Source organism: Phyllostomus hastatus, unplaced genomic scaffold (genome assembly GCF_019186645.2).
Source record: "Phyllostomus hastatus isolate PE091 unplaced genomic scaffold, TTU_PhHast_1.1 phas_scaffold_78, whole genome shotgun sequence".
Lineage (NCBI taxonomy): Eukaryota > Metazoa > Chordata > Mammalia > Chiroptera > Phyllostomidae > Phyllostomus > Phyllostomus hastatus.
In genome coordinates this window covers 54,260,079-54,282,715 of record NW_025334041.1, presented here as the reverse complement: position 1 = coordinate 54,282,715, position 22,637 = coordinate 54,260,079, and the positions used below count along the sequence as shown (strand labels likewise).

Below are 22,637 nucleotides of genomic sequence, written 5' to 3'. Positions count from 1 at the left end.
AATAAACTACCCTTGATTACAGTTTTTAAGCTATCTTTACAGAGAATGGTGGGGTGAGAGTATGGGAAAAATCTATGTCTTACTTTGGACAAATTCTCACTTTTTGTACTATAAGATACATATACAGAGCTACATTTGCTACATATTTTGGTAGGCACTCTAATTAATTTCTTAGAAACTTTTACAAAATATATTTTAAAAGCCAAAACACAGTACATCTTAAGTTAAAATATCTGCTCTAAACTTAAAATTCCTTGAACACTGACATCAGAAAACTTTTCAGAATTATGTCATTCATTTATTCAATGTATGTAAATTTTTATATCCACTGTGCTAGGCAATATAGTGATAAAAGCAGAGATTCTGCCTCAAATTGCTCATGGTCCTCTGTGAGGGACAGCCAAGAAATAAAAAGATTTGACAAAGTTAGGTAAGATATTTGCAGGATGTTTAAGAGCATAGTGGAGAGGCAATTAATGCAGTCAGGGGTTGGGGACATCTTTCCATAACAGGAAGCATATAATTTGAGTTTTAAATGATGATGTGATATAGATACATTTGTATGTGTACATTTATATACATATAATATATAAATAAATATTCCTTTAATATTATCCATTAATATTCCTTCTCTTATCCCACAGAAATAGAGCATCTGAGTTTTTGCAAGGTCAATGCCTCCCTCATCCCCAAGATAAGAACTACATGTCCCAACATCTTTCCAAGTGACTAAATACTTTTTTAATGTGTGTGAATAGAAGTATAATTTGATATCACTCAGAACACTTCCAAAATAGATAGCTGAGATGTGCTCTTTGCTCCTTTATCTCTTTTTGCTTTCTTCCATTTCTCTGAAATATGGTAGTGATGGTCAGAGCTCTAAACACTTTCTTGTAGTATTAACACAAAGACCATACTCTTGGGATGGCACAGCCATGAGCTAGAAGGAGCCTGATTTCTTGTGGCTGTCCCAGAGAAGAGATGAGATGCTGTATCAGTGCGGAACTGCCCACTTTCAAGTAGTCATGGGAGAAAGAGTTAAACCTCTATTGAAGCCTCAATAGAGGTGTTATTTTGGGTCTCTATTTTGTCTAAACATAATCCTGATATGGTTGAGTAGAAGTTATCTAGGCAAAACAGAAAATAAAAGCTACTTACTACAGAAGAAACAACATGTGCCAAATAACAGGTAAAATAGTATGATGCCTTCAGGAAACTTGACAAGGGACTTCAGGGAGGAAATAGGTGGGAGAGCAGCAAGTTTGATCATCAAGAGGCTTACATATCTTGCTAAGAAGTTTGGATTTAGTTATATGTGCATAGAAGTCATTCCAACACATATGTAAATGAAGAAGGAAAAATTCCATTAGAAGGGAGCAATTACACATACAGGCTCAATCCAAGAATGGACAACCAGTGTTGGAAGAGGGGAGTGAACTAGCTAGCTATATTTCCTTCATTGGTGTGCCAATTTTTGGCATTGGCTAGTTTGTTCCAAGCTCAAATAAAATTACAGACAAATTTTAGTGAAAGGCAAGTGCCTTTGTTTCCTATTGCTACCGTAACAAATAACCTCAAAGTTAATGGCATTAAATAATCCAAATTCATTGTCTTAGTTCTGGAGATCAGCACTATGACATGTGCCTCACCAGGATGAAGTTAAGATGTTTGCAAAGCTTCATTCATTTAGAGGCTGTAGAGGAGAATTCATTTCCTTACCTTTTTTTCAGCTTCTAGTGTTTCCCTATATTCCTTGGCTTGTGGTCCTTTCCTTCATTTTGAAAGCACAGCACTCCTATTTCTGCTTCTGACATCACTTCTCTGATTCTCACTCTTCTTGCCGCCCTCTCATAAACTTAATGTGATTATTACATTGGGCCCACCTCAAAAATACAGGGTAATCTCCATAACTTTAGATCTTTAATTAAATCATATCTTCATAGTCTCTTTTGCCATATAAGGAAACATTCACACATTCCAGGGATTAAGAGATGGCTATATTTGGAGGCTATTGTTTTTCAGCCAGTCACAGCAGGGAATCAGGTAAAGTTTCCAGATTATGAAGTGGAAAATTTGAATTTTGATTCTAGCTCAGTCACTCACTTTAAAGGCCACTGGAACCAATTCCCCACTTTACACGTAAGTATAACATTCCTGCTAAGTGCCCACCCACTGTCTACTTTGAACTCTAAAGTTACTCTGATGTTCACTATCTTGCCAGAAAGATTAACATTCTCTACACCCCCTTCTTTTTCATTACTGCTTCACATTTAAGAAAGTTAGTTCTTATTTTAAGCCCAATTCCCTTCTTTGTAACATTATTAATTAGACTTTGCTCTGTCCTAGAAAGGCATATCCTTCTCTGAGTTAACCATCATATCTAGTACTTCTAATAAACATGCCTAGTACAAAACATGATTTCAAGGTCCTCCTGCTGCTGGTTGCTCTCTCCTTAATGGACAATTTGTTACACACAACTCCCCCATCATGGTATGCTGGGCAGCAGTCTGACAGTACAGGGCGATGACATTTGTTTGGATGCCTCATTAGGTGTTCACATAGGAAAAAGAATGGCATAAACATATTATGTGTATTATGAATGTGTCATCAATAGCATCAATTACAACATGAATGCATTTGGAAAATAATATGGTGGAAACAACATTATTTGAAAGTAAATGAACTGCCTCTAGGGCTTGGTTTGTAAGTGTTCAACATAGTCTTTGTAGCAAATATTCTTGTAAAAAGCACCATTTGGTCTTGGTAATATTGAACATACCTGCTTCCTAGAAATGGTGATTGAAAGATAGTCTCTGGTCTTTTTAAAACATAGCATTTGTTGGCATCCAGTTGTCTCAATAAACTAAACAGCTTCCTGAGTGGCTTTGCCCCTGGTCTAAAAAGACCTCCCATAAAGTAGCCTAGAGAAGTTTAAACATCATTCTGGTGTTCTTAAAGATCTAGAGTCCTTGGGGTCATCAAGGAACCCAGGAACCCCCTGGAGAGTTGTCCAGGGCATAGAAAGGGCCTATATCCCTGTTGGCAGGCTGCTGAGGTCACTTCAGGGGCAGTTACTGACTCTTTCACTGACTTTGTGGAAATTTCTGAGAACAAGGTTAAGTAGCTTGAGGCCACTGCCTCTGGACTCTCACCTGCTGAACAAAGAGGAACAACCCCAAGACTTGAGCCAGAAACATTCTCTAGTTGGTATTCTGCTTGGCTTCCTACTTCTTGATACTTTTTCTTCACTTCTGAAGAAGCTGAGATGCTGTGGGACTGTGCTCAGAAGACACATGGCCTGCCAGTCTTCACCCTGTGCCTCAGACCAAGTTATGTGATCTACTTTGCCTTGAAACCAAGTCTTGCCTTTTGCTCAAGTTTTGAAAAGTAGGTTCTGCCTTCTTCTCTGTGCCTAATTTCTGTCTTCCAAACCATTCTGGCAGCCTCATTCTTCTAGCATATGGGAAGGTGATTCCACTTTGCTCTTGCCTTTTTCTTTTTTATGCCAGAACATGAGATCTGCTCCTAAATACCAGTCTTGAGGCCTTACTAAGCAGGAAAATTTACCTGAGGTCCACTGCATACTGTTTGCTAAGACTCCGTGATATTCCTTGAACCTATGATCTCTATGTGTTTTACTGACTGCTTGTCAAGGCACCTTGCCACCTCTTGGTAAATATGACACCAGGTGTGCCGGTTATTGTGCCCTCGCTGATGGGTTGGCCGTCTCTCCATTGTCCATAGGCAGGTTATCGTCTGCCCTCCTTCTGGCCCATACCAGTGAACGCACTGGCTCCATTCTGCTAGGGTGACAAGCCCTGCCTCTCTCCTCTTTAGTTTGATATAAGACCCAGGGACCCATGAGAGATCCTTTGGACTAATAACAACTTGAAAAATTCCCCATTACATAGTTTTTGGAGTGCCAGGGCTTAGAAATACCACACAATTTACTTTTATATTTCATGATTTACATTCTATAGCATACCTTTTGTGAATGGAAGTATATAAGAAGGATTGTTTTAAGTATAGAAATTAAGATTAAAAACTTCTATGAAATGACCACCTATGTTATTAAAAAGGCAAAATTTGGAGGTTAATTACTACCAGTCTATTTTTTTTCAGTCTTGTGGTTTAGGTAAATTTTTCTCTTTCTTTGCAAAATACAAACTTAAAGGTCTCATGTCACTGGAACATTTTTAAAAGCATCTAATAAATAAGCCAGACAACACTAGCAAATATAGCTTATGCTAGATGTAGCCATATTGCTGTTATATAATCATTATTATTAAAATAAGGTCTCCTTAAGTATGAACTCCAGTTTTCAGCCTATAGTACTACCTATAATCCATCACTTCTATCCAACATCACTAAATCTCTAAATCTCTGATGGCACAAAGTAGATGTCATATGTATAACGTTAGCAAAAACTGGCATTTACATATGTATAAGATTAGCAAAAACTGACATTTATTTAACACTTAAAAAATTTGACATGATATTTTAAAATATGTCACACAAACACATATATACCTTAAATTGCATATATAGACCTGATAGATAAAATTTGGCTGCTTACATTGAAATTATTTGTATCTGATAAAGTCTAAAACTGACTGATATTCAAATTATCCAGTAGTTCTCAATATTTACCCTAGTAGTATATTGCAAGGGAAAATATTCATTTCAAAGGCTTTAAACATTTAATGATGATTACCTTTTTGTGGGGGGCATACAACACTATTTTCTATTAATTTCAGGCATTCAACCTAGTGGTAAGACATCGATAAAACTTATACAGTGATTACCTATCTGTCACCATGTACAGTTATTAAAATACTGTTGGTTATATTCCCTATGCTTTCTTTACCTTACATCCCCCTATTTTGTAACTATTAATTAGTGCTTCTTTTTTTTCTATTTTATGTACTTCTTAAATTTTAAAATAATATCAATAAAAATTAGTGTGCTTTGGCTAAGCCACTAGTAATTACTTATATTGATTTCCTTTAAATGAAGCACTTAAATATTCATCTAAATATAAATGTGGAATGCAAACTCTCTAACTCATCACTGAATAGTAGCTGAATTTCTTCTTATGTTTTGTTCATGATATAGAACTGTTTTTTGTTTTGTTTTGTTTTGATTACTGTTTTTTTTAATCAGTTTTGGGCATAAGGCATAGTGGTTTGCCCAATGCTTTATATGCTTTATAAAGTATTTCCCCCAATATTTCCAGTATACCAATTAGTACTTCTTAATCCCACCACCTTTTTTCACCCAGGTCCCTAGCACCCCTCTTCTCTTGAAGCCAAGAGTCTGTTCTCTATGTCTATGGGTCTGTTTCTATTTTCTTTGTCAATGTATTTTGTTCTTTGGATTCCACATGTAAGTGATATCATATCAAAGCCTTAATTCTCAGTAGCATATTGAGATTTACATTTTGTATTAGAAAACAAAAATAAATTGGCATTGGAATTTGCAGGAATTTAAATATGGGGAAGAAATAAACCAACAGGTATAATACTCACATGTAAAAGTATAAGGTTGAATTTCATTGTAACACCAGGACTGACACCAGAATGTGTGTATAGGTGTTATGTATTGCTTTCTCTGTACTTTTTGGAGAGTCATGGATTTAGCCATATTATATTGGAATGCAAAAATAAAAATTATAGCAAATTTCCATTGCATTTAAATAGAAGAGCAGCAAAATAAACTTTTTCCTTTTCCCACCTTACACAAAAGCTTAAGTGCTGACATTTCCTTTTGGATATGTGAAGTATTTAATAAGGGTAAAGAAGAGCAGTCTAAAGAAAATACTTGAATGAAAACTTACAGGGTGACACTTGATATTCAAGAAAAGCACAGGAACAAGCAAACTGGAGTAAAAGATTAAGACCATTTCAAATCTTCAAATATGAGTATTCCCTCTATTTTCTTCACTCATGAATTCTACTTTTCTGCATTTATTTGCCTTCTTTTAGCCTTCTTTCATATTACCTCCTATGCCCTTTTACATAAACACCAAGGAAACAAATGATAAAAGGACTCAAATTTGATTTTTATATTAGTTTAGAAAATTCTGATTCTAAACAGTTAATTTTTCTTTTTGCTCAATACTCAAATAGATGACATGAAGGCCTAAAAGATAGCTGCTTATTTTTTATTTTAGGGAAATCATTGTTTTTATTTTATTTTTTAAAAGGTATGCCTCCAAAAGCATTTATATCAGAGCTTGGATTGCTGTCAGGGAGTTGGGGGTGATGACTGAATGCAAAGAGTCCAAGAAGCATCTGCAAGTAAAGTTTATTATTGTTTTATTTTGGTTTTTATTTTGTTTTCTTGTTACATATTTATTTATTTTTAATTATTTTATTGTTGTTCAATTACAGTTGTCTGCATTTTCTCTCCCCCCTCCCCCTCACCCCATCTAAACCCTCCTCCCTCCCTTGCTTCTGCCCTCCCCCTTGGTTTTGTCCATGTGTCCTTTATAGTAGTTCCTGAAAACCCTTCTCCCCACTGTCCCCCCAACACCCCAGCTATTGTTAGATTGTTCTTAGAATTCATTTGTACGGAAAACATCTTGGTATTTAACCAGAATGGCAGCCTTTGGCTTGGAGTTCCTATAGTTTTAATTTAATTTAAGACAATATGTGTTTAAATGACAGCTCTTATTTTCTTTTTTCTTTTGGTCTTACTGAAAAATTTCACAATTAAAGATGTAGAAAAACTGTCTGTAATTCACAGCAAATGAAGGGAAGGCAACTAATGAAATTGTAATTAAAATGACAAATATGGAGTAAGCTCTCACTTATAATTTCTAAGGACTTAAGGACCTTGTTGGTATACCCAGGCAAAGGAGACTAAGGGACAGGATGGTGTCATTTTGACCATAACTGGAGCTACTGTAAATACAAAGAACCTCTAAAATAGGAATAATAGAGAAAGATGAGCCTTCAGCACCACCAGGAAGTTCCTTCCCCCAAAAGATCATGCTGCTCCAAGCTGTGGCTAGCTTTGGAGAGCTGAGTGTGAGACCCAGCTGTAATCTTGCTCATATCCAGGAAACGGCTTACCTTGGACGCCAGGCAGGAGAGAAAGGAAATAGGACTGGGGTTACCTCTATTGGGAATGTTGACAGGGAAGATGCTTAAACAGTTCAATACACTGAAACCCCATTAATTAAACTTCATTCAAAAAAATGTAATCTTCAGGATAATATTTTTGATTCTAGAGTTGACTTCACTTTACTGTCTTAAATGATTCCACAATTGTTTAAATATACTTATTTTTCAACTTTCCTTTCACATTTGTTTTTTCCATCAGTTCTGATATACCATTTATATTTTTTTAAGAAAAGAAGAAGGCATTATAAAGATAGCCAACAAGGTGATATATATCATCTCTGCTAAGGTCCTGCTATGTAACTGAATTCCTTACATTTGAAGTGTGCTCCATGAATGTAAAAGACATAAGCATCAGCATTGATGGCTAAAAAAGGCGAATGAGGTAACGGTAACACTGATGGGCTGTTTGTCTCAAATGTCCTAGAAATTAGTATGTCAAGTTAATTTTTTTTATTCTACATTCTCCCCATTCAAGGAAAATGCTCTTTTCAGTGGTAAGTTCAGGTAAGGTATTTAATAAGGAATGGTTAGAATTTGAATTGTCACTTCCATGTTTATGACTTGGGAACCTCTTACTGAAATAAAAAGTGTACCAAACCACATATTTCCTAGTTTCCTGTAAAACTCATGAATTTGGGCTGATACTTGTGGGAGCTTTTTTTTAATCTTCTGATTAAGCCTACTGGAATTATCTACCCCTTCTGTATGTATGCTGTAGGGCAGTTGGGAAAGGGGGCTTTACCCAGGCCTGCTATTGTAACAGCTGATAGCTTTGGCATTTTCATATAAACATGCAAGCCAAAGAGGAATTTTTCCTTTATGATTGGCCTCATTTCCCCCTTCCTGGGACATTCTACAATGCCACCAACAATGAAGTGCTCAGAAAGGAAGAAGCATTTCTGTTTATGTGAAAATAGGTCTGAACTCTCTAAGGCTAGGGAAGAAATACCAAAAAGCTTCAAAGACCACAAAGAGAAGTTATAATCAAATCTGGATGCTGTTTTTGAGATCTGACAGAGCTCCTCCATATATGAGCTCTGAATGCCTAGAGACCCAGAGCCAACTGCCCTTTCTTCTAGTCTTGCCAAGTGCATTCCATGCAAAACCCTGGGCAAGCTCTTTGCTTAAGCCATGGTATGGTTTTATCTAGGATAATTGTAGATAACACTCTTAGTGACCACCCATTCTCAAACACAAGCAAACTATTTCACTCTCAGGAGTGCTTCATATATAATAAGCTATTGGTTTAAAGTTTCTAAAATTCATAATCAAAAGTGCCTTCAGGAGGTGGCATAGCATCACAATAAAAGAGCATGGATTTTTGAGTAAGAGAATTGATACAAATTCTGGCTTTGCAACTTACTAGTTGTGTGACTTTGGTCAGCTCATCTAATTTTGCTAATACTTAGTTTGCTCATCTATAAAGTGGGGATACCAGTGTCTCCCACAGAGTGTCAAGTAATGATGAGACTACATATGTTATGTACCTAATGCATAATAAGAATACTCACTAAGGATTAGCTAGTTTTAGCAAGTGCTCCCTATAGCAACTATCCTTATTACGCTTTACATTACAAGGTGCATTCTCACACACAGTGTAAAATAATGCATGAATTTTCTATGTTACTTAATACCATGCATATCACTATAATTCAAATTAAGGAAAATATGTCCAGAGGCTTGAAGCAACCTCAGGTGTTGTCACTGGCTCACAATACCCTGCAGCAAATTAAAATTTTTTCTTTATTCTTTAATTTCTGCTCCTAAGAAACATGAAAATGTATGCATCCTTTTAAATGAAAAAAAAAAAACCTTAGTTTAAAATAGTTTAAGAAAGAGAAGTATCATCCTAAATATTTATTCAAATAACTGAGCTAATTTCTCTTGCAATGTAAATAATGTTTCCCTAGTAGTTTTCAATTCCAGTTTTCCTTTTGGTGCTTAAAGGCTGTTTTTCCTTATTTGCTACATTAGGCAATTAATTGGGTATTTATAGGCAGCTATCACATGCTTCACTGTAATTATTACTCAGTCATACATCTTAAATTCTCCACCACATCTTACTACTTAAATCCTACCCTTTAAACACCTCATCATCTTTGTCACATTTTAAAAATGTCTTTCCACTTAATCAACTCCATTTTCTAAGCTAGAGTATGAACAATTGTGCAGAATTCTCCTAATGCAGCTTTACTTAGGCTCAGTGAAGAAAAAGTGTTTTTTTCTCAAGTGATTTCCCTAGATCTGAGGATAGATTTTGCTTCTAGTGCAAGAGCATCACCATGTGAGCTATTCTTGATCTGCACTTTGGTGTTGCCCTCTATCCATTTCCATTATTGATGTCTTTCATTGTCAAATGAGACTCACTGGCAGAGCCTGAACCAGCTTGGAGTGAAGTGCCCTCACCACCACTCTGACCTCTCAGCCATCCAGGCACTGCCAGGGCAGGGCTCCTGGCTAACCCTCTCCTGCCCAGTGCTCATATGTGTTTGATATCCATAGAAGAAGAAGAAGAAAGTTTAATACGCCTCAGGACCCTTTGTCCCTTGACCTAAGAAAGAAGAAAAATTTCAACCCTTGGAGAATGGTCAGTTTTCTTTCCCTTTGTTAGTGTAACTAACCAATTTATCCAGGAAATGACCATTACAGCTTGTCAAATGCACCTTGAGGGGACACTAGTGGAATGCCCCACAAAGTGCTTTCCCATGGGATCTTAATAAGAGTTCTGCAGGGGAAAGGGTTCCACTGTCAAATAACAAGAAAGCATGGTATTCAGTAACTTCTTCTTAGAGATACAAACCTATCTCAGAATGTAAATGATTCTAAGAAATGTCACAGTTAAGAAAATTTATTGACCTTTGTTTAATATAGGTTTCCCAAATTTGTCTGACAACAGGGTCATTTATTGGTAGGACAAATATTAAGGCTACAGGAAACTGCAGATTATATTTTGGAAGCATTGCACTATATCTTAGTCTTTCTCTAATTTATCCTAAACAAGCTGTTACAGTCTCATATATATTCTCTGAATTACTATTTTCACCTGCATGATGTGTCAGAGAACACTGGCTTTGAAGGATGCTTCCACACTGCATGGTCTCCACTGACTTCATGCACCACATAGTTATCCAAGAGCTCTTAGTTGAAAGATGGTTAAATGGACTGGTTTTGCCTAACACACACATCTGGCACTGCCAGTCCCAGGGTTTCCCTGTGCCCACTGCATTTCATTTGATTGGTCGCTATCAAATGCCCCTTAGTCTGAGCTCCTTGTCAGCCAACACTTGGCACAAAATAGATATCAGATAAATATTAAACAAAATAGTGATTTATTTATCTGCATGGTTTAGAGAAATATAAAAGATTATTCAATTTTTAGTGTTTGAAAAATAACAATGTGGCTAGTTTTATTTTTCCACAAGAGTTGTTGCTACTATAGATATTATAAATACTCTTAAGAGTTTATTAATTATCTACAATGTGTTCTCACTTACTCCTATGTGCTGAGCACTTGGGACATATCATTATTTAATTATTATAAGTCACAGTGAGATTAAGTGTTTGATTTTCCTATTGCAGATAAGACAGATGTCACTGAGACAACTTAGAGAGGCTGTGTATTATTTCCAATGATAAATTACAGAGCCAGGTTTTGCACTCAAGTATTGCTGACTGAGCCTATCTGTGTTCCACTCTACCATGTCTTGTGTCTATACCACACATATGCACCATGTGTATACAGGGAAAACAACATAGAACTTAGCTAATCTATGTTTAGTAATCATATTTTATTGCAGTAAAATACATACAGCATAAAATTTATCATTTTAACCTTTTTTAAGTGTATAGTTCTGTGGCATTAAATATATTTACATTGTTGCATGACCATCACCACCACCCTCTCCAGAACATTTTCATCTTTCCCAACTGGAATTCTGTACCTATTAAACACTAACTCCCCATTCCCACCTCCCCTCAGTTCCTGACAACCACCTTTCTATATTCTGTCTCAATGAATTTGACTACTTATTTGACTCATATAAGTAGAATCATACAGAATTTCACCAATTAGTTTTTTAAATTATTGTTTTGGCCATAATATCAACCACTCATCTTAACTTTCTTATACCAACATAGCATTGTTTGTAGTTTAATTAATGTTTCTCAAAGAAAACCTGGCTCTAACTTTATAACAAAACCAGCCCCCAGTGAGCAAGAGGAAATTTGCCCTCACGGTACCCAGGCCATTGGATGGATGAGAAATCTAGGAAAGTCAGAGTGGCAGCTTAACATTTTTAGTCTCTTGATGATTAAAATTTGCATATATATCCCAAACATTTCCTTTTTTCCCCTTCAAACTGCTTTTCTGTTAATGTGTGAAAAGAGTATAACTTGAAGAAAATGTAATCTGCGTGCTTTGGTGCATTTACACTTATATGCTCTTGAGAATATCAAAATGGCCTAACAATGCATTTTCCAACAAGGTATTTTTTTTCTTTGAGCACAACAGACTTTGGGAAAAAGAAAAACAAACAAACAAACAAACAAGCCTCAATTCCCAAAGGAAGTAGGCTCAATATAAGTTCAAATTCTTGAAATTTAAACATTCTTTAAATAAATTTCCAAGCTAATTTTTAAATGAAACATTTAAAATACATTAGGCAGCCTTTAAATTAGAGACTAAAGTTGTAAGGTCAAAAATGTAAGAGTTGGTTTAACTTTCCTTTTTGGCTCAACTTTAGGAGACAGTACTAAATAGGGAAAAGAAAGATTTCAGGGATATCCAAAACTGGGTTTGGTTTTGCAACACTGAACAAGTGTCAATTTCCTCATCTGTAAATTGGACATAATAATGTACGGTTTACTGAATTGTTCTGGAGATTAAACAAATATGTATATAAAGGGTTTACATACATACCTTATGCAGAGAAGTAGTCAAAAGATGTTTGCTTACATTCCCTCACTTCAAGTTTGAATATTCAATGGCAATAATGCATTCAAATCTATTCACAAAATATACTTACATATAGTACAGTGAATTGCATTTTTTCTTTAAATTGGAAGAACAAAAGTATTGGTCCCATTAGAACAAGAATACAAGGCAGTAAAAGGTGAAGTGAGTTACTTAAGGTCATACACCAAATTGAAGGCCCAATACAAAGACAGTAAGTTGTCTTTGAGGAGTTTACCGGGGGTAAACTGTATTGAGGATATTCTTTAAATCTGCATGGGATAGTATATTTCTCTTGCTTTTTTTGTGGCTGCAGAGTCCTGTTGGTACTTTCATTTCACCACACACTGTCTTCTAATTCCCAAAATTATTGTAGTTAACTCTTTTTTCATTTAATTAAAATTAGGTTTTTGCTTAATTGTTTGAAAAGCATGTGGCTTCTTGTAATAATGTGAAATAGAGGGTTATAGGAACACTTTTAACAGACAAAGCGTTTCAAGTAAGTTAGATTAACGGGTCATCCACTCCAAGAGTCACACAGCTGCTGTGACTTAGATGGTATTCTGATAAAGGACAAGGTCCCTCATCCCTTCCCTTCTATTGAAATCTTAATCTCACTCAAAGAATGAGCCCAGAGACACATGGACTGCTAATGTCATACAAGATAAAAATATGATGGTATGGGGATATTGTTCTATGAAAGCTGACACAGAACTAACAGACATAAGATAGGACTTGCTCAAGTTGTGGAGAAAAGCAATGATCCCCACAGACCAGCTCAGTGCCAAATAAATGCTTAAGATTTGGAGGTGATATGATAAATGAAATATTGCACATTACCCATTGATTTTGTTATGATACTTGGAGGTTCTAATTTAACACTTTAGCTACCATTTCTCCACCTCCTCTAACACTATTTTAACAAAACACGATGTGCCTATAAACCCTTTAAATAAATTAAACCATAAGCCCTTTAAATAAAAAGGTGGTTCACTGCATTGATATTTTTCTGGCTAAGCCTCCTGAACAGGAATATATCTTGATATCTTAATGGTCTATATATATTTTTTTAATTTCCTATAGGATTCAGCCTAATTGTCATATTTCCATGAACCAAAAAAGTCCCTACCTGGTAATGCTGGAGGAAAGCAAAGCCATCTCTATTTCAGAGGGAAATGAAATGACCCCTTCTCCAGCCATAAATAAATCGAGCAATGAAAATTAGAAAAAAAATACTCTAGGCTGAAACCCACTTGGTGGCAAAGACAATGTCACTCCTTGATCATCCAAGTTAATGCCATAACATGGAAGTCCAAAGTGAAAGATAATTTAATTTTTTATATTTAGCTATTACATGGTATCAGATTTTACTTCTCCAGCCAGTCTACTTGCCTAATTACATTTACTTAATTTATTCTGTAAAGGTCCATCATAAAATCAGCACTTAAGTTTGATCCATAAAAAGAACTTTGAGTACCCAATGGAAGTTAGCTGCAGCAAATACAAGAACTGAAGAATTAATCCCAGAAAATTTCTGTTCCACCTTCTAAGACAAATAACAACAAGAAAATGCTGTACTACACTGAAGCTTCCACTCTTCCTGTGGCTTTTCATTTTTGTTTTTATCTTGATCTTGTTTTGATTTCTAAATTTGTTTCATTCAGATGATTTCAAACACAACTCCTACCTCAAGGATCATTCAGTATATTAATATTTGAGAAAATACCCCAAACAATGTATAAGTCCAATTAAATATTCACCCAGAAAAATTCTTTAGTTTAAATGTCACTTCCTAATAGTGAAGAATTACTCTGTGACCCAGAATTTCATTGATAACTTAGGACTAATTTGCAACAAGATTTTCTTGTCTATTAGACAGATTTACTTATCTTAGCAAATAGATTGATAAGGACATGTTGAAGAGGAGCAACTAAGTTCTTGGCCATGTTCCCAGTCCCAACCAATAGGAATATGAATTCCCTGAGCATGAAAGCCTGGGTCTAACAAAATATGTCTTCCTCATGGTACAGATAAGCATAGTTGATGGAGATCCCTAAGTCACATCAGTGACAGTAACTTGGCTCTTAGGAATTCCCTGTTCCTGAGGGAAAGACATTCCCGGGGATGTGATTCACACCTCCTGTTTCCTCCAAGATCTCCTAGAGAAGGGAAGTCCTTGTGCTATTCATTTCTCTCACTGGAAGGCAACAGTATATAAGATTACGCCTTACTCTTACGGGACTTCCAGAGAAGACTGCAGGCACTCAATGTCAAATCATCTGAGAATATATTGATTTATTTAACTCTCAGTATATTGCCTTGGGTTAAGTGTTTAATAAAGTTAAAAATAATTGAGGACTTTGGGAAGTACCATGTCTAGCCTATATGAAAATTCCCTTCCCTTCCAGCTTTCTCTCTCTCATTCTGTTGACAGACTGTGGAAACTTCCTTTCATCTCTTTCCTCTTTTTCACAGCTTAGCTTGCTCCCTGAAGGAGTATGCTCTTTCTAGAAGACAGATTATGCACTACACACAACATGGAAACTTTACACTCTTCCTGTTGTCATTTGAAAGATTTTTTCTATCTGGAAGAAATAAGTTATCCTACCATTTAGTCTCAGATTGCTTTTACTTAAAATTCTTCCTTAGAACTCACATATTTAAACTATATGAGGAATATAAACTGAAACTTTGGTTCCTCTTAATTTTTTCCCCAAAGAGATTTGTGACAGCTTTCCCTGTTACAGTTATCCATTATAGAAATGTAAATGCACTTCGAGGCTATGTGAGTTCAGAAACACTATCAAACTTTCTACCTAAAGGGAAGAAAAAAAGATAAAAGTAACAGGGCAAAGTGAAGTCTCATGTAGCCTAGAAGAGGTGATTCATAACCAGGCAAGATACTAGGTAGTCACTTAAGTTGTGTATTTCAGTTTAGAAACAAACTAAAGAAGCAGAATAAATCTCTTGTCAGATAGCTTCTCCATGTAGCCAACCTGTTCACAAATATATATATATATATATATTTATTTATATAAATATATAAGTAAATTTATATTTATATAAATATATATATATTGCTTAAAATGATCACAAATTGTCTTTTTAAGTATTTTTCATCTAAAGTTTTTTTTTATTTTAATCACCCAGAAAATATTTATACTTAGCTGGTATAGAGGGTATTGGTTAGATTTAAAATGACAGTATCTTTCTCCCCAGGAGCTTACAAAAGAAAGGTGTTTTAGAAAATCATTTATATAAAGTTGCAAAACATTCAGAAATAAAATACATCAGATAATCAAATAATGAGCATTTAACTTTTTAAAAATTTACTGAAAATATAAACACCAATAATCTAATACCTTCATTGGAGCTACATTAATTCATAATGGTGACTGTTCCCACATCCAACACCCACTAGCTAAGAATTATTGCAGGTTCCAAATACAAATATTAAAACCCTATGGGAAAATACTAATGAAAAGTTTTATTTAAAAGAACTTGGTGCTGCTTTCTGAAAAACACAGATCAGGAGACCAGCAGTCCAGGATAATTCAATTCAAAACTATTTTCTGTGCATGGAAGACTGCTGCCCTTTCACAGGGCTGACACACTCAAGTACTACAGTGCTTCCCAGAAATGCTGCTGGAATCAAATAACCACAATTCAAATGCAGGAAGGAATCTGAAAAAGACTGTGGGGAAGAACTTACCTAACAGCAAATGAATTTCAGTGATATCCTTTGAAGTTTGGAATTCAGCACCAAGGCTGTTTTGGCCCCTATGCACTACATGGAAAGACAGAATGTTCCACTCTGGCTAAAAGCCAAGGCCAGCAGTATTTCAAGAAGAAAATACAAATGGTGAATGGCTCACTGGAAACTGGAAGTCCTTTGTAATGTAATAACTAATGTTAAGATCTTTTCAATAAAGTCACAGATAAGGTAATATTTATATAATGGCCAATCTTTTGCAGAAGAAATGTTATGTCATGAGCTCTAATGTAACTTTTCATTTCAGTAATTAACAGACAAATTTTTATTAATTTCAGTTTAAAGTGCAGAATACTATGAGTTTTATAAAAATCTTTAACCAACTTAGAAGCTTTTTAGAAATAGCCCTAAACTCAATCAATAAGAACATCTTCCCAATTAGGTTTGAAGTTCTTACCCAAAGTCTTCTTCCAAGTCCTACCTTTGTCCCTAGATAATAGGGATCTCAGAGCCCTCAGTATAGATTTCCTTTAAATTTTTATTTATTTTTTCATTTGATCATTAGTTGTATTTTAGATCTCCTTCTTCTGGACTCTGGCTGCCTCTCCAGGGTAACTCTGAGTCTATTCCTCCCCCATTTCTCCCTTTGATCCCTTTCTCATCTCCTCCAGACACTAGTACTCTGGCTCCTCATTGCTCCTTTAGCCCACACCAGTTTGGCTCAGCTGACAACTGGTCATTGTTCACTAGTCTGTTTACAGTTCACTTCTCAGGAAAACTTTCCTGATTCTATACACTAGCTTAAGTCTCCCTGGTTTGTACTCTCAGAGCATACTGCTGTAGCCTCCAGTTTTCCATTAAAATACTCATCCCACTTTTCTGAATTTATTGAATGCTGCCTTCCCTGGCAAACTATAATGTCCTTGATGGGCTGGGCCTGTTCTGGGTACAAATCTGTCACCAAACCTTAATATAGCATATGGAAGACAATAGGGTTAGTGAATTTAGTTGTATGTGAGTATGAGTATGCGTGTGAGTAAGTGTGTGTTTGAAGATTTGGCACTTGATCAGGCTGCATTAGTTAATTGTGAGCAAACTAGTACATTGTGCCCAGGGTGCTTACATTTCTGTCACTAAGCTAATGATGAGCAAAAACTAAGGACTACTTCCCTCACTGGGGATTTTTAAAATGCAAGAATCTTTAAGCTTAGCAAAGAAAAGTATGATACCTTTTCTCTTTTATACCCCCATTAATAATAAATTTGTATTAGTTTCTCTCTACGTTTAACTGTAAAACAGGCTATAAAGCTCAAATGAGAGAAGTTTCATGAACAATATGTGAAATAAAGAATAGAATTAGCATAACTACAGCTCATATTTAGAGATAATTTGAGTATTAACTATACCACATGCTTTCACTATGTCATATATATAAGCAAATGAAATTTATTTTTTAATTATTTATTGTATAGTGGAGGGAGAAAGTGATATAAAAAGTATGTTGGAATAGATGTTAATAAAGGAGTAATTTAGACCATAATACTTGTACTTTATCTAATATCGGTAATAATTGCAAATACTATAATAATGTACTAAATGCTTACAATAATTATTTAAGTAGCCAACAGAAATTTTGAAGAGGCAAATAATTTTCCATTCCTATTCAAAGTATATTAAACATTGGTTGACCGATATCTTTAAGTATCGATCAATTAGGAATACACAGGAGCTCTAATCTGAGAATGTGAGGGACTGCTATGGATTTATACATCTCTAAAAAGGTGCAATCAATATTACATAAGAATTATTGCTCTCTTCAAGAGATAGGTAGTACTAAGTAACTACTAAGACAAAATGCTTCAGGAAAATTAGTACAATGTATCAAAAATTCAGTACGGGTTCACTAATAACAGGAAATATAAATAAGTAGTTTGAAGTAACATTAATGGTAACATTTACTGTAAATGTGAAGATGCAAATATATATGTAAATCTATAGAACTACATTTAATGAATTCAAAAATGTGTCTCCACTGGCTAACTAAAAACTAGTGTAGCATAAAATTGCTTTTCACTCTACCCACCCTTCCTGTTTTAGCATATTCACTTCACTGAGGTTTTGTGGGAGAATCTGAGTTATTTCTACAACATTCATGAATTCTCCAAAGGGAAAATTACTTACAAAGAAAAGCAAAACTATCACAGGTAAATAAATCAATGAAAAGGGCAACATACAGGAAAATTTTGAATTATTTACTGATAAATTCTCTTTGTACTTAATATCTCGTATTCTCCCTGAGTGGCCTCTTACTGGGATACACTGAATTAAAGGAAACAATTGCAAATTCTTATCTGACATCTATAAGCAGAACTGTCTCTCTGTTTTTATGGGGAGTCTAGATAGGCTGCTTTGGAGAGACACTGATACTAATTCCAAAAATAACTTAAACACACCCATTGCATTTCAAATCTGAGACTTCTTATATTGATAATTTTATAGAAATTATATAAGGTAAGTCAATAAGATAGACATATCAAAGAGCAGGTAGGATCAAGGGTGGGGAGTATGGACTGTTGGGGTGGTGGGAAGTTGGGGTGGAAATGGAGACAACTGTACTTGAATGACAATAAAAAAAGTTAAAAAAATACTCTTAAGCTCTAAAGAAATTAAAGTAAGAAAAAAAATTTCCCAAAGAGAAGTAAAGATAAAAAAGACTACAGATTTGAGAATTTTACTGTGGTAAACTGAATTGTTGGCCCCAGTTATTTACCCCTCCTTATGCCCATATCTTTGCCATGTAACTTTGCAGTTTCACATAAAAACAGACATTTCCCTACCTATTGTATACAGTCTAAAACTTGCTTTTGACCAATAGAATGAGGGCAGAAGGATCTAATAGCTCAGCAGAAGGTCTTAAGTGGCATTGTGGTTTCTACTTACCATCTTGCTCTCCTGCCATTGCCATGAGAAGAACATGAGAGACATGTAGAGCAAAACTGAGCCTAACTCACAGTGAGGACAAAGCCTCACTAGATACCAGATCTTAGCTTATAACAACAGCCACTTCGGCATGTCCAGCCCGGATCAGTCAACCCCCACTTGGATCCACATCCATGGAATAAATAAATGTTATGTTTGAGTGCCACTGAGATTGTTGTGGTTATTTATTACACAGCACTATTTTGACTATAGCTTACAGATATTCTTATAAATTAAAGTAAGCAAAAGGGGTATGCTTTCACCTTCAAGGAATCTGAAAAAATATTTCCCTCTTCCTGAGATTGATTGTTCATTCATTTACCAGGAAAGTCAACAAATTCACATCTGAGTGACAAGAGTATTACATCTAGTGAGTTCATTCTAGGTTGGCGACTGACTTACTTTTTTCCCTTACTAACATGCAAACAATTGCATTAAATTTCAAATGTTTACCCTTTTCTCTCACGTATTGAAGAATCAATTACTGTTGGACTTCATATTTAAACTTGTGTAATTAAATTAGGTCAGTGGTTCTTGAATTGTTTGTCAAGGCCCATGACTCTAAGGGGGTGTTTAGAGCGCATGGTAGAAGCAAAAGAAACCTGTACAGTTGGAGTGCTAACCTACCGAACAACAAAACTCTTTTTTGATCTGTTTTAGATATTGAGACTTCACATGGACAGTTTACTATTTAAAAATTAAAGTTAGAAACCACCGAACAAAGTGTCCTTTAAAGTCTTTTCATACTGAAAACTCCATCATTACATTTTTGACCACTCCTTTTTCTTTTTTGCTATTACCATGACCCTAATTTAAGATATCATCACCTAAACTCCTGTGAGAGCTTCCTAACCTGACTTGCTGCTTTAAAGTTATAAATTGTGTCATTTCACTCCCCTGCTTAAAACTAGAATAAAACCACATTTAGTGGGGCCTCACCTTTCTCTTCAATCTCATTTCATGCCTCCTTTCCTCATCTTTCATACTGGATTGAAATGTAACCAGTTCCTTCCCAACTCAGAGTTCTCTCACATGTGGTCCTTCTGCTCTTCCCCTACTCTTCAAATGTTGACTCCTTTAGATCCGTCAGTTCTCAGTTTATAAACCATCCTCTCAGAGAGTCTTTCTCTGATCCACAAAATTAACACAGGTGACTTCTGTCCCCATTATTCTCTATGACAACACACTGTTCTCCTTCCTTGCACTTACCATGACTTAGTTATGGGAACATTTGTTGGTTGCTTTTATTATCTGATTTTCCACTTGAGTATGAGCCCCATGTGGCAAGGACCAAGGTATCTGGTTTATTTTTGAATTCCAAGGACCCAAAGTATTGCCTGGGACATAGTATTTGCTTAATATATGAATGAATAAATGACCTACTTAGCTTTTATTAACATGTTCTTTTTTACTACCTTTCATCATGATACAGCATTTTCATTTAAAAATGTGATCTCCATATCTGGTATGCTTATACCTGCTCTTAACATTCTTTAATTCATAATTCATAATGTTCTTTATTTATCGTAATTCCCTCTTTTTTTAACATGCCAATGGCCATTTTTTGATGTGTTCTCAGACATTATTGTCAGGTTGATCCCAAATCTTAGAACTATAATATACCTAAAATTAAATTAACAATGTAATTATTCAATAAATGAGACCTGAAACCTGTAAAAGTAAATGTATGCCATTTGACTGAAGTGACTGAAGAGTTTGGGGAATACTCAAGTTTCAAGCAAGGTGACTAGGATATAGTTTCAGGAAAATTGTGACCAAAGTTATATCCTAGCTAATTTCATTATCCTCTGTCATAAGAAAAGAAAAAAAATAAGTGTATAGTTTGTATATAGTCTATAAAATAGGGACATAATGAAAAAGAATATGGAGTGTTTTTCCAGCAATTCCCAGAGTAGAGACAACAGATATGAGGAATGGTCATATTATAGTCACTAGAGAAGTAAAGCCTGTGGATGGTAGCAGGTTATTCATAACCTCTTGCTACCGTCTGAGTGCTCTGAGAGTAGGCAGGCACAAGGCTTCTGGCTACAAGGAAAGAGAACTACCCTGAGACATATAAAGTTGGCATTTTGGCCTAGGCCAAAATTCTTTGGTGAGTATGTTTGGTATGAGTCAAGTTACAAGAATTCAACATATTTTGAGTTTACTTAAAACACTTAATTTCTTGATCTACAAAGCTAATACCCTAAAATAATAATTTGGAAAGAAAATGCCTTTGCCCGAACAGTCAGTAACCTCCATTGGGCACCACCACCATTGAGCCTAACTTCCTTCTTCATTCTCATATGAACCACATGTAATTTCATATTTGACACATCTATCATCATATAGCTGCTAGAAATTACATAATGTACTTTTGTGAATACATGATTACAAAACATAGAGTTGTAATATGAGCATTTTGTTGTCACCAAGACAGCCAGACATTTGTCAGAGCAAAGACACTATTCTGTAGCCTCAGCATGCATTCTTGTGGATGTGATTTCAACTTTTATCCAAAATGAAAACTTGGGACAATGTCTTGACAAGTTGTTTGGGGGATCATCAGCTATTTGTAGCAATCAGCATAGTGAATGATTTTTAAGGAAAATGTTTAAAAAATGAAAAATTTCAAACCTGGGACTGATATCTTTCCTACAGTCGGATGTTTCAGTTCCATAATGAGGCCATTGTGCAATACCTTGAAATGTAAAAACAGAGAACAAAACAAATCACAAAATAAAATTATCTTTAATCTCAAGATATATGGAAAGCCACCAATTCACTCCATTAAAGAAAGATATTGAAAAACACAAAAAATACCTAAAATTTTTAATAGTAAATATTTGACACAAAAATATTTCTATTTTACAGTATATCAACAAACTGAGAAAAAATAAAAGACTCAAGTTTTTCCCACTCTTGAAAATATTATTTGCTCCTAAATATAGGGTATGATATCCCCCTTTCATCTATGTATGATCCTCTAAATATTAAAGCTTAACCTCTTCCTATACTACTTCATAGCAGGCTTTGGCCAAGGTCAACTGCAGGACAGGTCAGGAAGAGCCAAACCTGTAATGGAGTTGCTCCCTGGGGTAGCACATACACTCCAGGCAATTGATTCAGAAAGATGCGGGGAGTCAGTCCAGTTTGAAAGATGAATCAGAGTATCCAAAAGGCCCAGCGACTTCTGGAAATGGACAGATTCAAGGCTGCTGTGACAAGCAATGAGCAGAGCCAGCTGATAAGGATCCCAGAGTAAGCCCAGGTCAGAGGCCTGAGCAGGAAATTGAAGCCAGAGATGTTTTCAGTGGTCCAAAGACCTTAATCATAAGACTAGGTTTCATAACTAGAACTCCACTATCCTACAGTCAGTGGAGGATGGTAGGAGTGGGAGGAGACAACTGAAAAAAAAGCCATAGACCTTATCTTGGGGGCCAATTAGAGTATCATGCATGGGTACCAAGGGAGGTATTTGGGGTCCCATCAAGGACTCAAGGTAGACTTGGTCTCAGGGTTAAGACTTAAGGCCAGTTACTGGGACTGCAATAATCTTTCAGTGTCCAAACAGCAGAAAGGTGACTTGATGCTGAATTATGGGACTACTGAACCAGAGCTACTTAAATCCTTGGCATAGAGAGGCTGTAATTTTTCCTATGGGATGGATAGGAAAATGAGTTCTGCCAGGGTTTGTGCCCTCCAACTGTAGGAAGAGGATGAGATGAAGGCATGGAATTAGATTCTACACATAAAAGTTGAATTACTGGAGGGAAAATGTTCTATAGTCCCACAAATAAAAATGCTACAAAATTGTTTTCTTTTCTTTTGCTTATTCTTTAATAGCTGGAGGCTACCTGGGTATACC

General features: G+C 35.5%; 1 protein-coding gene across 9 annotated transcripts in view; it reads right to left on the bottom strand.

Moving 5' to 3' along the window:
• The window catches only part of SUGCT (succinyl-CoA:glutarate-CoA transferase), a 1,092,359-nt gene that overhangs the window by 189,015 nt on the left and 880,707 nt on the right, over window positions 1–22,637 (bottom strand). For all 9 annotated transcript variants that reach the window (XM_045828747.1, XM_045828740.1, XM_045828739.1 and 6 more), the window contains one exon: window positions 21,407–21,470. In XM_045828747.1, coding sequence (XP_045684703.1) covers window positions 21,407–21,470 — 64 coding nt within the window. The remainder of the gene's footprint in view (window positions 1–21,406; window positions 21,471–22,637) is intronic.